We start from the raw sequence: 18,048 nt of genomic DNA, 5'->3' as shown, positions 1-18,048 counted from the left end.
TGCTATACTTTAACTTACCTTTCTACCATAAAGACATTGAAAGAAGATGACTCCAACTGACCACACGTCAACCTTGTTGGAAATCTTTGGCGGTTCCTTTCCAACTACGAAACATTCGGGAGGTAAATACCTAGTTTGGGATGGGGGGAGGCGGGGAGACAGAAAAAAGGAAAGGATATTAACAATTTATAACTTGTAAATGTAAAATCTTAGAACTTTCGTTTTATCCATACATTGAAGGATGTCCTAAACTTTTAAAGCATTTGTATCATCTGACTCTAGCGCCAAAACAAACAACTTTGTGATAAAGTGTGTAAGATACAGTTAACCCTTTAACAACACAGGTTAGAACTGCATGGGTCCACTTGCATGAGGATTTTTTTTTTAATAGTAAATACTACATACAGCACTACACAATCCCTGGTTGGGTGAATTTCGGGCCTTTGGAGGAACCATGTATATGAAGGGCAACTCTTTAAGCTACTCTCAGATTTTTGACTGTGTAGAGGGCTGGTGCCTCTCATCCCTGCATTGTTTAAGGGTCAATTATAAATGTGTATTATCTATAGAAATGACAAATTATTGTTAAAACTACAGTGTTCTGAGTAAGTATCCACTAGGATGAAAAAACTCTTCCTATCCCCCTCTTCACCAGTGTTCAAACTCTTCCTAAAACATACATCTGATCAGCCAGTTCTTTTGTTTAAAGAACCTCAACATCACTGGCTAGCAAGGTAAGACCTTGTATCTCTTGCTTGTAACAAACAACCTGTCTTAGTCTAGCAGCAACTTAAATTTCCAAAATCTCTTCCCCTGACCCCCGCAAACTGGCTGCTGCTAAGTCACTTCAATCGTGTCCTACTCTGTGCGACCCCATGGACTGCAGCCTACCAGGCTCCTCTGTCCATGGGATTTTCCAGGCAAGAGTACTGGAGTGGGGTGCCATTGCCTTCTCCGCTCAAACTGGCTAGGCAAAGCCAATTCATTTGGTCCCACACTGTGCTTCCCCACATGCTTCTGAATATGCTTTTTATGCTTTTATGAATACCTTTTACGCTTGCTTTTACCCCAGTTTGGGCTTCCCCAGGGGCTCTGAGGTTAAAGAATCCGCCTGCAATGCAGGAGATGGGGGGGTTCAAACCCTGGATTGGGAAAATTCTCTGGAGAAGGGCATGGCAACCCACTCCAGTATTCTTGCCTGGAGAATCCCATGTACAAAGGAGCCTGGCAGGCTATAGTCTATAGGGTCACAAGGAGTTAGGACTGAAGCGACTTATCATACTCATTTGACATGGTAGCCACCCTTTCTTCAAAATCTGCCTAACTATCACAAGCCTTCTCTGCTTCCCTCCAGGGACCTCTGTTACATTAATTCATTAATCTTTGTGCAGTTTTGAATGGTTGCAGCAACAGAAATATATGGAGCATTCAAAAATACTATCTTTTTAATTTATAAAGTCATAATTTTAGACAAAAGGTAAAAATAGATTGTAATATTTACTTTTACCTTTTAAATAAATTTAAACAGCTCCACCAGGACGCAAGCATCTCCCCCCATCTAAAATTTGGATAAACTACAAAGTCCTTAAAAGCAATAATACAGCTAAATGGGAATCTATGGTTTTTTTGTTTTATACTCACTACACTAATAATCACTTAAATTTCAGCAGAACGTTCACAGATGACCAATAGCTTGTATGTGATGTAATCCTTTCCTACCTTCCAAATCAAGTAAAAAGCCAGGTTTGTTCTATGAAAAGTATGTGTTTTCTGTAGGTTTATGTGTGTGTGTGTAACTGAAAACAAGAATGCCTCTCAAACACTATGCTATACTGTCCCTCAAGGTAAAAGGGTGTAAGCAAGGAGAGAAAGTATAGGAATAGATACCAAAGCTTTTCAGGAAAAATGACCAACAGGATTTAGTGAATGCTTGTATTTGAGACCTGAGAGGCAAGAAGAAATAAAACTCACTTTCTTCTAAGTGATACTGACAGGGGATGAAAGGCAATTTGTAAAGGCACCATGACACATATTTTAAAAGTTTGTATAGGACATTGTTTACCAAATACATATCTTAAAAAACTAATGATTAGAAACTAACCATTTTGGGAAACATTGTTTCTATAAGAAGTGTAATTCCAGGTTCCTAACATGGAAATGCCATGACTTTACCACAGAGTACCCTAAACATAAGCGTCCCTGCTGCCCATCTGCCAGGGAAATTCCATTGCCTTGCCCTACACTAGGGAAACCGGAGTGAGAGGAAAACGGCATGTGGGAATCTCTGCAAAGGATTATCTATTATATAGAACATGGTTTCAAGCTGTTTTCCACAGAATTTAGGGTTCTACCAAGCAACTAGGATTCTAAGATTTTGTGGTGAAAAAAGGAGTCTTGTTGCTAAAAGAAGAAAGACTCAAGATTACTTACTGATTGAGGGTTCCGACCTTCAAGGAGTTACCAGTTTGAATGATAATTTTCTTTAAACATGTATTTTAAAAATCTATGACATACTGTATTATATTCCTTAAAAAATGCCACAAGCATAATTTTAAAGCTCTAAAATGGCTTTACATGAATACATGGATATGACTAATCCCTATTCTGAAAAGTAAAAATGCATACAAACTTGTAGCATTTTCTATTGCCCAGGCTAACTATATTCTAGAAACCCTAAAGTCACATGTATGTTTGTAATCACCATCCTGCTCAGTGAGGCTGAGTACAGCTATCTCCCTTCCAATTAAGATTTCACTCCTTTTGCTAAATTCATTCATTCTGAAAACTAAATTTTTTTTGAAAATTCACAATGAAGTAATTTTTGTCAACACCTAGGTAACTGTGAAGGAATGGCATTCATTTAGACTCATGTCCAAAAGATCAAGATTGTACCAAATTTCTCTTCTCATTCATGATCAACAAAACATCCATCTCAAACAAAAACTGTAACCACAAAACCTGTACAGAGAGGGCTTAATACTTACTGCTTTTAATAGCTAAGATGTTATATTAAGTATTATTATTCATAGTAAAGTAATGCTCAAAATTCTCCAAGCCAGGCTTCAGTAATATGTGAACTGTGAACTTCCAGATGTTCAAGCTGGTTTTAGAAAAGGCAGAGGAACCAGAGATCAAATTGCCAACATCCACTGGATCATGGAAAAAGCAAGAGAGTTCCAGAAAAACATCTATTTCTGCTTTATCGACTATGCCAAAGCCTTTGACTGAGTGGATCATAATAAACTGTGGAAAATTCTGAAAGAGATGGGAATACCAGACCACCTGACCTGCCTCTTCAGAAACCTATATGCAGGTCAGGAAGCAAGAGTTAGAACTGGATATGGAACAACAGACTGGTTCCAAATAGGAAAAGGAGTACATCAAGGCTGTATATTGTCACCCTGCTTATTTAACTTATATGCAGAGTACATCATGAGAAACGCTGGGCTGGAGGAAGCACAAGCTGGAATCAAGACTGCTGGGAGAAATCTCAATAACCTCAGATACGCAGATGACACCACCCTTATGACAGAAAGTGAAGAGGAACTAAAGAGCCTCTTGATGAAAGTGAAAGAGGAGAGTGAAAAAGTTGGCTTAAAGCTCAACATTTAGAAAACTAAGATCATGGCATCTGGTCCCCATCACTTCATGGCAAATAGATGGGGAAACAGTGGCAGACTATTTTTGGGGGCTCCAAAATCACTGCAGATGGTGACTGCAGCCATGAAATTAAAAGACGCTTGCTCCTTGGAAGAAAAGTTATGACCAACCTAGACAGCATGTTAGAAAGCAGAGGTGTTACTTTGCCAACAAAGGCCCATCTAGTCAAGGCAATGGTTTTTCCAGTGGTCATGTATGGATGTGAGAGTTGGACTATAAAGAAAGCTGAGCGCTGAAGAATTGATGCTTTTGAACTGTGGTGCTGGAGAAGACTCTTGAGAGTCCCTTGGACTGCAAGGAGATCCAACCAGTCCATCCTAAAGGAGATCAGTCCTGAGTGTTCACTGGAAGGACTGATGTTGAAGCTAAAACTCCAATATTTTGGCCACCGGATGAGAAGAGCTGACTCAATGGAAAAGACCCTGATGCTGGGAAAGATTGAGGGCAGGAGGAGAAGGGGACGACAGAGGATGAGATGGTTGGATGGCATCACCGACTCAATGGACATGAGTTTGAGTAAATTCCAGGAGTTGGTGATGGATAGGTAGGCTTGGCGTGCTGCAGTCCATGGGGTCACGAAGAGTCAGACACAACTAAGCAACTGAACTGATTCAAAATAAACATCACTCACTCTAACATTACAGAACAAGATTCACAAATTCTTCACATTAGGAATTTCTGGCTGGTAGTCACTGATGCCAAATTTCTCTTCCTCCAGTTTCCTGATACTTACAGTTAAGGCAGGATGAGAAAAGAGGGCTGATGCCAGTAGTCTCAACTCAGAGACTTCGTATCACCACCCTTATCACACCATAGTACTCTCAAAGGCACACGAAAATAAACTCTCTTTGAAAAGACTGGGCACTGACCTAGATAATTTTGGTGTTTTTAATAATATACTTACCAGTATGTGCCTGCCCCCTGGGATGTTAGATCCATTCCATCTACACCATAGCTGTCATCATCCATGATCTTGGACAGACCAAAATCCGTGATTTTTATTTCTCCACATGCTGTTCCATCTACCAGGAGGATGTTTCCTAAAACAAAGTTTATTTAATGATACAAAGATGAAAAACATTATGTTTACTACGAAAGCTGATTTGGGGGAAATAAATAATACATTTAGTATACATATGTAAAATTTTTAATTAAAATACACATTTAAAATATAATTGCAAAATATAGCAATGTTATTTTAAAAACACTTCAGGTTCTATTAGTATGCCACTGTCTCTTAAAAACTACATCACAAAGCATATTTTCAGATAATTATATTCTTTAAAGCTTAAAAACTTAAGACAAATTTTATTAATTACCTGGCTTAAGATCATAATGTATAATAGGGGGTTTTATTTCATTGAGATATCTTAGTGCATTTACAATTTGCATTACAATAGACCTAGCTTCTTTCTCTGACATTAACTTATGTTGCTTCAGATAGAAATCCAAGTCATTGCCTTCACAGTATTCTAACACTGTACAAAACCTACAATGGAGAAAAGAAAAAAATCAGACACAAAATATTAGCCAATACTTCAGAGTCACAATGGACAAATGAGTATTTGTATCATCACTACAGAATAGGGGAAGCAAATGCCAACATGTCTTTTCTTAAAAACTAAGTCTGTTTACATTCACTTACGTATCTGTATCCAAGGAGAAATAGTCATAGAGTTTAACTATTCTGGGGTGATCCAGTTCTTTGTGTATTCTATACTCTCTGCAGGCATGTCTACGAGAAGGAGAGTGTATTAATTCTCCATGGCCATTAAATGTATTTTCAAAATTGATAAAAATCAAAGAATTAATATTTACTTGTGGTAGTTTTCCTTCTTCTCATCCCTCCAGCTTTTATTAAGCTGGTGGATCTTCACAGCAGCATATCTTTGTTCATAAAGGTCAAAAGCCTAGGATTAAAGGAACAGAGAAGACTTTGAACCAAAGACCAACTGAAGAGCTCACTTTTTTGGGGGGGTAATAATTTTGCAGTAATATGGAACTAGAATATACACTTTTATACTATAAAATATACTACTTTTGGTAGTCATCTCTGCTAAGATTATAGTTCAGTGGCACATTTATTATCAGAAACAAGATACAAATTTCATGATGTTAAATCAGAGTAAACCTTAATATGAATTTTCATGTTCAAGTTTTATAAATGCCAATATACTGAATTAAGATAAAACAATAAAGCTTTTTTTAAAAAAAAAGAAAACATAGAGCTTCTCCTCTATACCAGCAGCAGCAGTAAGCAGCCAGGAAAACAGGTGACTTTAATACTTTTTTGGTGGATTGGATGAAGTAAACTTTTTCCTCTATCTTTTCCTACAGACTCCATGTTTTTTCCCCACTTGTTTGAAAATTAGTTTATTAAAGTTCTAAACTTTTATTACAAAATTAAACATAACCATATATAATTATACCATATCAGCAATTATTCCTTAATCTCATCTCAAGATACGTTTTTATACTGGTTTGTTCAAATTATCAGCCTATTTCTTAAGAATGAATGATCAATATTTTTTAAGGCTTCAGGTGACTTTTTCTTTTTTTCTAAAAAACACTGCATATCATGAAAAATTTAATAGTTTAGGTTCTACTGTAACTTATATACAAAAAGTGCTCCTTTAAGAAAACACTTAAATAGCTTACATATTTATTAAGAAGAAGGTTCATAGCTTCCACTCCCTCTATCAATTTAACCTTAAAATAAGCAGGGGGGTAAACTGCTTGTCACAAAATTATAAAAGCATGAGATCTGAAATCACAAAGGATGCAGTAATTAAGAATATTCACTTTGGAGTCAGATAAACTTATTATTAGATGTGTTACTTTGTGCTAACATCTCAAAGTTTGGATTGTTGAAGAGAATTAAATGGGGTGAAACATATAAAGTGTTTAGAATAATACATGATTCACAATAAATACCCAATAGACATTAGCTAAGTTTTAAACAACAGAAAAGAAAAAAAGTTCAGGTAGGAGAAAGCAAAAAGAACATAATAAGTTTATTAAAGAACTTACAAGCAATCACAGTAAGAAGAAAAAAAGTAAAAAATGAAATTCTAAAGTTATCATTAGTGTATACTGATTATAATGTAAGACACATCTTTCAAAGTATACCTTCCCATAAAGCTAAGATGGTAATCACTAAGCAACTGATTCAATATTTTCCACAAAGTCTATTTTTTGATTTACAATCTGCTGCTTTGTTTCCCAAGGGACATGGCAAGAAAGAAAGGACTTTGAAGGGGTCAGAGGCAGCTGTCATTAGTATTTAAATCAACAATAGGGATTTAAGACATTAGGGCCCCAACAATCTGCATTTTCTAATTTCTATGTAAGATTTTCTTCAAGAGAAAAGTCTCTTTTAGCCCCTATCTGTGAGACTAAAAACAGTGGAAATACTACTGGGCAGTGGCGGAAGACCGCCATGAAAGCTATTAGAAGCAACAGAGACTGGGCTACTTTTAGGATAAGCCAGTGCTAGCTATGGTGATTTTAGACCCACCATGAGCTATTATGATCTTCTTTTTTCTACCTTGTGGCCTGGGTAAGACTACTCAACACTTAAGTGCCCAGATAAACTACCATTCGAATCAAAGAAACAAGAACTGGAAGAGGGCTCACAAATCACTCTTGATGGGTGATACTAATGCTTATCCAAGTTAACAAAACAAAAACTAGTTCATGGTTGAACCAAGATCAGAAATTAGTTCTCTGAATCCAAATCCCATCATTTCTCCAGAGTCAGAACTGGATACAGGTTGTCTCTTGAACAGAGAGGATTTCTAATAACACTTTGATAAGCTTACATTTACTCAACACCAAAATTCTATGTGATTTACCTGATAGTTCATTTAATCATTACAATGATCCCATGATGTACGTAACTGTTAAACAGTCCCAGATGAAGACAGGATGATAAAGCAATAAGCCAAAGTTTAGACAGCTGGTAAACAGCAATCAGAATTAGGATTCAAACTCAGCCTGTTTGGCTTCAGAACCCGAGGTCTTAATCACTGATTATACCAATACATAATGAAGCTCGAAGTGTTACAAAGAGCTTATAAAAGGCAGATTAATAGGGAAGCCAATAGGAACTAAAGTTTAAGGTGAGACTATTACCTTCATTATGACTTCATCCTAACTAAGAGCAAATGGGAAAGCCACTGGGGCTTATAAGGCAGGGGAGTGAGATGATCAGACTGCATTTTCTAACAAGGCCATTCTAGCTGCAGCATACACACAAATGGACTGGAGAAACTCAATGTCCAGCAAGAGGTGATTGGCTAGGAGATTAGAGCAGCAAAGCAAACAAGAGACAATGAGGCTTTGAGCTGAGATAGAGAAGGGTCCTTGCTGGATTTAAGAGAGCTTAATGACACTAGTAATGACATACACCAGAGACTGGTTATGCTGGAGGAAGGGGGTTAGGGGAAAGATGTAGTGAAAAACGGCTTTCATTCAAGTTTTTCAGGGAAGGAACTGGGTAGATAAAAGGCAGTGCTGTGTATTAAAGTGGGGAGCGGTGTTTTTTTTTTTTTTTTTTAAGGGAGGACGGTGTGGGAGGAGAGGAAGATAAGCTTCTATTTCACATGTGAGTTTGCAGTACTTAGGAAGCATCCACATGAGGTCATGTAAATCCGCAGGTATGGGGCTCAGAAAGAAGTGTGGGTAGATAGCTACATATATACTTATGTATACATATGTATCTATATCTGAAACCAAATAGGTGATAACTCAGTGAAGAGGAGGGGGATATATTTGAAAAGGAGATTAAGAATGATAAAGAAATTTGGGAACACAGTATTTAAAGGTTGGTCAGAAAGACAATACAGAGCAAAAAAAAAAAAGGTATAAAGTATTAAATGTGATGAATAAAAATTTCTGCATTCATATATATTTGAGAAACACTGGCCTTGAAATAGGTAGAACTTAGGGTAAATCCAGGAAATATAAGGACTTGTAACACATGTTTAAGGGATATAACCTTATCATATATGTACTATATTAAATGGCTACCTGCCCATCTTGATTCTAATGGCTGTTATTATTTGTATCAGGTTGGTCAGTGGTAATCAGCTACCAAATATCAGAGGGTCTGTAAAGGCACAAGGATAGTTTATAGACTCTCGAGATAACATAAGCCATCACAGACTCTTTTTGCAATGAGAAGACATAATTTCCCAGTCAAAAAATCATAAAAACAATAAACATGTACTTCTTAACCACATACTCCTATATCTTTGCTATATTAGTGTGAAGAACAGAAAAAAATATGTACATTACCTTATATACTTCACTAAAGCCACCTCTACCAAGCAGATGGAGCAATAAATATCTTTCATTTAACGTTGGGTGATCTTTGAACCTTAAGGGTGGGGAAAAAAACACTCATGCACATGAAAACACACACGAAAAGGTCCTGTCCACAGCACAGCTGTGCTCTACCCTACTCCTGGCTCTCTTCCCTGCTATTCTGAATTCTATTCCATACTTCTTTCTCTACCTGCATGACTATCACCCATCTCAGCGCTTTGGTGTTCACGAAGCCCAACATTCAGCTCTTAAGCTGAATATTCAAGTTCAATGACCAATTATAGCACTGTGATAAAGACCTACCAACTACTGTATTACTAAGAGCTTTATAAAATCCTGTATCTATTCATCAGGAAATACTTCCCTTATGAAAACATACTTTTATCTGGGAGTTTTAATTAAGTTTTATAGTACTGACAGAGGATTAAAAATAATTATAAGCTGACTTTCATTCATGGTTAAATTTTATAGTCTTTGCCTTCTACAAATAAAATTTTAATTCCCAATCAAAAAAGAAATGCTTAAAAAAAAAAATAAAACCCACCACAAATAAAATGATTTAAGGTTTATCACACCTGCTACACACTAAGCACTCACATGTATTATCTCATTTGGTTCTTAACTAACCCTCTGAAGTAGGCCCTGCTACTACCTCTCTTTTACAGATGAGGGCACTACTGCACAGAAAGGTTAAGTAACTGTCCAGGGTCAACAGCTAATACATGGCAGGGTTTCACAGAAAAACATGGTTCCAAAATGTACACTCTTGATTCTTAAACGGGAGGGGGAAAAGTCAATGACAGTTTTATAGTCTCAGATACAAAATATACATGGTATTTTATTCAATGTCAACACAACTTTGACAATTTAAGTTTTTCTTGAGAATTATTAGAGATTTCTGTTTAGTTTTAAAGCAAAATGTAGGAAATTTCCTGGTAGTCCAGTGGTTAGGACTCAGTGTTTTCACTGCCGTGGCCCATGTTCAATCTCTAGTTGGGGAACTAGAATCCCACAAGCCATGTAGCCAAAAAAAAAAAAAAAAAAAAGAAAGGGAAATATAACAATTCATTTAATTTTCATCAAGTGGATTAAGTTATATCCACAAACAAGCTTGGGCATAATTTTCAGAACAGTCAACTATAAATTAGCTTTGACTTATCTGCTTTATTAGAATTTATCTGGTATAATTAAGTATATTCCATAACTATGTTATTTCATTTACCTTATATATTGGAATGATTATGTTCATAAACAGGCCTTCTTTTAAGCAAGATATTTCATGGCAGAAATAGGCCACTTCCAATTCTGACACTCATTTAGGTCATGAAGATTTAAATTATATAAATCTGAAAGTGTAAATAAGACATCCTTCCTGTCCTCGACATAGACTACATCCAATTAATGCCTTTCTTTATTTCTGTCTTCCTCATAAAGCTCCCACCTGTCCACAGGCATTTTCTCTTTGAATTCCTTTAGCGTTTAAATAAATTTGATTAGGGATTAAGGACAGAGACTATAATTTAAACTGCTCTTCTATTTCTTCTTTACACAATGCTGGATACACGGTTTAATGAAATCCCTTTAGCTGAAACGATTTCTTCTTCACTACTGTAACACTAACTTTGGTATTTAGTCAACAAATATTTATTCTGTGCCTACCATACGCCAGAAACAGGTTTAGGTTTGGGGGATATAGCAAGAACAAAACTAAATCCCTGCTCTCATGTAGCTTACATTCCAGTGAAGGAAACAGATAAAAGAACTGGAAAAAAAATGTAATTCCAAATACTGATAAATGCCAAGAATAAAAAGCAAGGTAAGGATACTGAGAGAGGTGATGGAGTAACGCCAGGACTGATATTTTAGACAGGGTGGCCTTTCTAGTGACCACCTGGAGTGAAATAAGTAAGCCACTCATATGTCTAGAGGAAGAATATTTCAGGCAGAGAAAATGGAGAACAGAAGAGCCTTGAGATACGAATGACATGTGATCAAGGGAGCCAGTGTATATATGACACATAAGTGAGAGGCAGATGAGAGAGGTGGGGTGGTGAGGTGCCTGAGACCGGATCATACAAGGCCTTCTGAGTCATGGGAAGGACTTTATTTCTATGATGAAGTCCCTCAACAAGGAAATACTGTGTTTATGATCTCCAAGGGGAGATAATCTTTTATCATGTAATCCTGTAAAATACAAATAATGACTTACTGTGAATTATCTTCATTATTTATTCTTTTGAGCTCTCGAATATGAAGATTTCTGACTCTTTCCAAACGTTCAAGTTCTGCCTGGATTTCTGCCTCTTCCTGAAAATGAAAAGAGGGGACTATAACAAGCTCAATCTATTGGTGATATAAAAAAGATGTTTTTACTCATGCACCAATTTTTTTTTTAACAGTGATGGAAAGAATAGTGTATTATAAAGTACCACTGAGTTAAAAGATCGAAGTGCTCTTTTCAATGCCTGAAAGATAAGAAAGAGATAAGGCAAAAGCCTATTTCAAGAAACCAACCTCCACATGAAAATCTCTGTACTACAAGAAATCTATTTTTATAATGTCTAAACTAAAAATGACTGCAAGGTAGTCTGAAACTGACTTATAACACAAAATGAGCTTAAGTTTTATTTCTGATACGTTCAAATTTTAATTTATGAGGGAATAATTTACTAATACAAAATAAATGAAGATATTTCACAATAGATAAAAGAGGAAGAAAGGTAAAACACAAAACTACTGATTATTCAGAGACCTCACAACATTTGGAATACACAAACACACACGTACAATCAGACCAATCACTTTGGATAAATTCCACTACAATTTTAAAGAGCCTCTTAAAACAAAAATTATGTGACTAGCTGTGATTTAGATCCTTAGTCATCAGAGCACACCTAGGCAAATCCTAAAGGAATTTACTTTAACATTCATTAATCTAAAAATTCTGATATTTTCATGTCTCAATATATACAATTTTTAGAACATTTAAAAGATACCAAAACAAACAAAACCACCCATTACACACACCTCTTTGTCAATATAAATACTATTAAGACAAGAACATAACCAAATTTCAGTGAAAAGTTCTAGAAATGCCCATTTTATAATATTTTTGAAGAACTATTAAGTAAACACAGACTGCCTTGGCCTAAATGTATAACCATTATAAATCTATATACAACATGGAATAGGGATCATTTCTGAATATTATACTTAAATATTTCTGCTTTTCATTAGCACTGTCTCATAATGATTTATCTTCTAAAATTAAAAAAAATCCTTTGTCTCAAAAAATCAACAATTCTGAAATTTACTCTGAAAGTATATTTCATTGTAAGGCAAGATAACAGAGGTATAAAGTCTATTACGCCATTATCTATAGTCTCAGTGTCATAAAGAAAAACAAATGTTCACAGATTAAAAAACTAAGTATGTTTATATTCTACTTGACCTTAAGATTATATTAGTTATTTAAAAATGAAACGCAACCCCTACTTGTTGCAGATATTTAATGTAAATTAGGCATTAGATAATACATGCTGCTGCTGCTAAGTCGCTTCAGTCGTGTCCGACTCTGTGTGACCCCATAGACGGCAGTCCAACCAGGCTTCTCTGTCTCTCGGATGCTCCAGGCAATACTGGAGTGGGTTGCCATTTCCTTCTCCAATGCATGCATACATGCTAAGTCGCTTCAGTTGTGTCCGACTCTGTGCAACCCTATGGACAGCAGCCCACTAAGCTCCTCTGTCCAGGGGATTCTCTAGGCAAGAATACTGGAGTGGGTTGCCATTTCCTTCTCCATAGATAATACACAGAAACCACTGAAGATGAACTTTTCTAAAATTTGTGGGAGAGTTCTCTAAAATACACTAAATTCTCTGAAATTTCCTCATTTAGTGTAGCTTCAGTCACAAATATTTCTAATTTTAATGAAAATAAGAAAAAAAGGTAAGATAATGTTCCAGGGGATTAAATAGTTTCATTATAAGGACAGGAAATAGATTCAAAAGCTTTGCAACAATAAAGTCAAACCATAGTTCAGTTATCTCAATTCAGTTACATAAAGCAGAATAAGAAACTGGCTATATAGGTGTGTCCATAAATATGAAAAAATTCAAATTCAATTATATCACAGAACACAGAAAGAGGTAACTTACTTTTTTCAGATTACTAACATTTGCTGCCTTAACATTTGCTGTTAATTTCTTACACATGTATGAAGCTACTAAACACTTAGTAAACTGGTATAATTTTAAATAATCTGATAAAACGGTGAAATGCTTATTAGAATTGCCAGCAAAAATACTTGTTTCAACTTTTACTTGAAATTGTGGTATGGGGATACTTATTTGAAAAGTGAATTTATAGAAATTCTATTATAAATATATAATTTTGAGACAACTAGATTGTTCACACATAATTACATTTGTTTTATAATTTTTGGTAATCTTCAAATGTTTATACAATGGCAGTAATCAATATTACGAAACAGTTACTAAAGAAAATAAAATACATGTATGTGCCAGTTAAACAAGCTTTTATTCCCCTATAAAACATGCCAAGTATGGGCTTCCCTAGAGGCTTATATGGTAAAGACTCTGCCTGCAATGCAGGAGACCAGTCTGATCCTTGGATCAGGAAGATCCCCTGGAGAAGGGAATGGCTACCCACACCAGTGTTCTTGCCTGGAGAATCCCATGGACAGAGAAGCCTGGCAGGTTCCATGGGGTTACAGAGTCAGATAAGACTGAGCGACTAAGCACACACATACACATGCCCCATAAGATCTTGTAATACAAAAGGACAGGCAAGCTTCATTCAGTCTGAACTGTAAAATTTACAGGAAAAAAACCCCCAAATGTCAGGAGGACTAGTTAAAACAAACAGCTGGATCCTAGCTGTTTAAGAGGAAAGGTCAAGGGAAGGAACTATAACTGATTATATGCAGATACACGTAAATCTTCCATAGTCATCAGTAAATATATTTACATATTCCATATTGTAATTCAGTATTTATTCCAGTATCTTGGATCTCAAAACAAACTGACATATTTCTAGGGGAAAGATAATTCAGCAACTCTAAGTACCTTCTCTCAAATCCCACTGAGTAAAAGTATATATTCTGTTATGGATTGAAGGCTTTGTGTTCCTCCCAAATTGTGTATGTCTAAGCCCTAACCCCCCAGTGTGATGGTATTTGGAGAAGGGGACTCTGTAAGTTAAGCGTTAGCTTAGGTAATGAGACTGGAGCCCTCTTGATGAAATCTAGTGGCTTTTTGAGTAGGAAGAAAGAGATCTCTCCTCCCAACCCCACCACCTCTTTGTGGCAGCACAGAGAAAAGTCACATGAGGATGTGAGAAGATGACCATCTACAAACTAGGAAGAAAGCTACAGAAACTAAACCCGAGGCTCCCCTGGTAAAGAATCTGACTGCCAATGCAGGAGACACAGGTTCGACCCCTGATCCAGGAAGATCGCACATGCGGCAGAGCAATTAACCCTATGCGCAGCAATTATTCAGCCTGTGTTCTAAAGCCAAGGAGCCGCAACTACTGGAAGCCTGCATGCCCTAGAGCCCACAAGCCACAACGAGAAGCCACCGCAAGGAGAAGCTCACAAAGCAACAAAGACCCAGCACAGCCAAAAGTAAATGAATGATTAAAGAAAAAAAAGAAACTAAACCCCAAGGGACCTTGATCTTGGATTTCCAGCCTCTAGAACTATGAGAAATAAGTTTCTGTTGTTGGTATTCTGTTACAACAGCCTGAGCCTGTTACTTATTCTCTCCTTATAGAAGGGAATTCCATTATGGAATGGAATCCTCAAACACATGGGAAAGGTAGGTCAAATTACTAAAATAAAAGAGAGGTAGTCCAGAATGGAGATCATGCTTAGTAAGAACACTAAAGTTCAATACTCTAGTCAGCCACTAGCTAAGCAATTTACAGCAGAAAAGGTCTAAGAAGAAACAGCATCTCTGGAAAAGAATTGGTCTCTGTAGGCAATTATGGTGTTGAAGGAACACGAATAAGAAAAGATCCTACTAGAGAGAGGGAGGTAGGTTTGGTAATCACATACAATAAAAGGACACCGTTCTTTCCCGGTTTAGACAAAAAGATATGGCAATAAACCTTAACAGTACATACTACAGCTATTTTAACGGTATTTTAAAATAAGATCTAATATCTGAATTACTTGAATATATATTTTTAAAAACCCAGGTTAGACAAGTATACAATGACCTCAATATTGCCTCATTTAAGTAACCTGCAAAACATAGCACCTTCCAAAATTTTTAACTTTAAAAATTTATATGCAAAGTAAAACCAGTTTGTCCCTCAATAGATATTTAGCATACAAATACTTTCTATTTGTACTCAAGAGTCCCTTCCGGCAACTTAATATCCCCTTGGCTCAACATTCTAAGCTAAAAGTATGCTACAGCAATGTAGAATCTTCGTAAAATGCCAAGTTAAATAAAATGCAGGTTAAAACTGCTAGGCAGACTTGGGGTATTTTTTGAGCATTTCTCTTAATGGCAGTTTTTAAAAGGGCAATTATTTTCTTTTAAAGTAGGGGTGTGTAGGCATTAAACTATAAAACTTACAAGTTATATAGTAATGCATTTTACCAGTAAAGCTAATGCATTTCCTGTAAAAGTTGAACATACTATTGAATAGTTTAAACTTCTTTAGCAAATCTTTAATATATTACATGTTAGCCCCACAAAAACCCCTCAATTTTGAAAAGCTGCCTTTCTATAAAAGATAAGATAGAATTTGAGAATCTGAGAATTTCTGATGTATCATTCTCAGCTTGCCTATAATCCATGTGAGTTGGGAGAAGAAAAGAGTTTGTGTGGTATATTATGAAGATAGTGGAAACAGGGAAAAGCTTATCATTTACAATAGTATATTTGGGAGCACCATAACAACATTAGTCCGTTTGAGAAAACTATTAATAGTTCAGAATGAGGTTTCAACATATTTAATACCAAATTAATTTCAGTAATGTAATGATACAATCAAGTTAGTATCTCCAAGTCCTCAAATAAGTTTTAATTTCATAAAATATTTATAATGTCATTCTGAAAGTCTATCACTAGGAAAGTGAAAGGTGAAATTAACAAAAGGCGCTATTAAAAGCTAACAGAAAGGGCAGTGCAGAAAAGAATTAAGAAAATTATTACCAATTTACTTCAAATTTGTAATTTTTCTCTATTATATTCTTTTATATATCCTACATATGGATATAAGAGACACGAACCATTGGAAATATGAACCAATAAAAAAACTACATTGAACGTATAGAGATCAGTTTTGAAACTACTGCCCGTAATACTCTCTTTGCTCAAGTATGACCGTACAGATCGAGGGAGTAGGGTAGGAAGAGGAAAAAGGACAAATACTGTGAAATTCCTGGTGGGGGACTCTTTCCTAACTATGTATATGATGTCTCTGTCGATCCTGAGTCGCTGAGCTGGATATTACCGAGGGGAACGTACTGGGTCTCCCTCAAGTGTGTTTAACTGGCTTAGATAATTACTTTAGAACTTTAATGTTTTCCTCTCTCTATTTCATTTCCTTCTTTGGTGGGCTGGGGGTCATTCGCCTCTCCTTGATGAATAAACACACACATCAAAAACCCTAAATGGGAGTAAGTGTTAAAATGGACAATGGGATTGTCAGTTCCCCCATTCTATTTAAACAAACCAAACCCTATATTCTCAGCAGCAAATAAATATAACAGTTCAACTGACTGGCAAATTATAAATATCCAGTACACTTCCTGAAAAAGAAATCACAGCTTCTGTATTAAGGGGATGAAATTTCTTGATGTTGAAACTAGCTAAGATGCTGACACCAAACCCTAGCACCTACAGGTACGATGCCTTACTACATTTTCTTCCAGCTTTCTGCCTCCTTTTAACCTTTTGCAGGGTTCTGGTGGATTCCATATTTTTTAAAAGTATGGAAAGGTTTAACATTCTATACAATAATGAGAAGAGCCTAATCTTCTAGACTCTATGTATATGCATATAAACAGCATGGAGTTACAGTTTTTGGCCACTGGCCAAACAACTGCCTTCTCTTTTTTGTGAAATTATGACCTCTAAACTGAATTTACAAACCTGAATAAACTCTGCCCAATGGTTAACATGACTTCTAAGATTCTTTCCAAAATTCAAAGAATACCATTGCTTACACAACTGGATTAATATAAAAATCTACAAACGTGAAATACATTTTATCACTAAATTTTCACTCTGGTAAGTGAACACCATCTATTACCGGGTAAAGATGTGTAACTACAGATGGGGTGAGCCAGAACTATGCTTGCAGGTTCACAAGGAGAGCAGGACGCAGAGTACACACACCAGTAGCTTTCCTATCTACAGCTAGTGACGTGCTCTCTCAGGCATCGCTTTCACAGACTAGCACTCGTTTTTAAACAGAGGCAGAACTATGCACAAGGTGTCAAGTTTAGAATTCCAACACTCTTGGCACTTTTCTTGCCCACACATACCAAGAACTTGGGAACCTCGTATATTCTTTGTGGGCTTAACGGTGACTTTTTCTAGCGTAATGAATGCATTTTCGCTAGACTTCACTGAAAACTACTTCCTACACAAGTAGCGTCTTGTGTATTGTTCTAGAGAAATGTAACATACAATGTGGTTGGCTTTGAGAGAAAATTTTCTTGAATATAGAGGTGCACATGCAGTTTAAGCCCTCTAGCATTAACTATTTTCACATTTTTATTCATACCTAAAGTGACAAGAGGTGTCACATACACAAACGTATTCTTTGTGGTCATACTAAGGATTTGATAAATCAGATGACAATGGTATTCTAGAAAGAAAGACCAAAGGAGATATCAAACTTCAAGAATATTTGGGGATTAATTCACCTAAAACCAATGCCCTGTATTCTCCACTGTTCAAAAGGCTTGCAGACAATCCATTGTCTTCCATTTCAACTAGTTGCATGGTCCACTGTGAAGGAGTGAGAAAAGAGCTGTGTGCTTGTTCTTGACCTGTAAAGATTTCATCATGGAAG

The 18,048-nt window shown here is 36.2% G+C and overlaps 1 protein-coding gene across 3 annotated transcripts in view; it reads right to left on the bottom strand.

Moving 5' to 3' along the window:
- TLK1 (tousled like kinase 1) overlaps positions 1–18,048 on the bottom strand; it is a 182,329-nt gene that overhangs the window by 7,017 nt on the left and 157,264 nt on the right. For all 3 annotated transcript variants that reach the window (XM_027557899.1, XM_027557920.1, XM_027557909.1), the window contains 7 exons: positions 11,198–11,295; positions 8,959–9,040; positions 5,479–5,570; positions 5,306–5,395; positions 4,980–5,149; positions 4,565–4,700; positions 19–130 (listed from right to left, as the gene is read on the bottom strand). In XM_027557899.1, coding sequence (XP_027413700.1) covers positions 19–130; positions 4,565–4,700; positions 4,980–5,149; positions 5,306–5,395; positions 5,479–5,570; positions 8,959–9,040; positions 11,198–11,295 — 780 coding nt within the window. The remainder of the gene's footprint in view (positions 1–18; positions 131–4,564; positions 4,701–4,979; positions 5,150–5,305; positions 5,396–5,478; positions 5,571–8,958; positions 9,041–11,197; positions 11,296–18,048) is intronic.

The sequence above is a fragment of the Bos indicus x Bos taurus genome, chromosome 2 (assembly GCF_003369695.1).
Source record: "Bos indicus x Bos taurus breed Angus x Brahman F1 hybrid chromosome 2, Bos_hybrid_MaternalHap_v2.0, whole genome shotgun sequence".
NCBI lineage: Eukaryota > Metazoa > Chordata > Mammalia > Artiodactyla > Bovidae > Bos > Bos indicus x Bos taurus.
The sequence above is the reverse complement of the archived record's forward strand: the minus strand, read 5'-3'. Positions and strand labels throughout refer to the sequence as shown.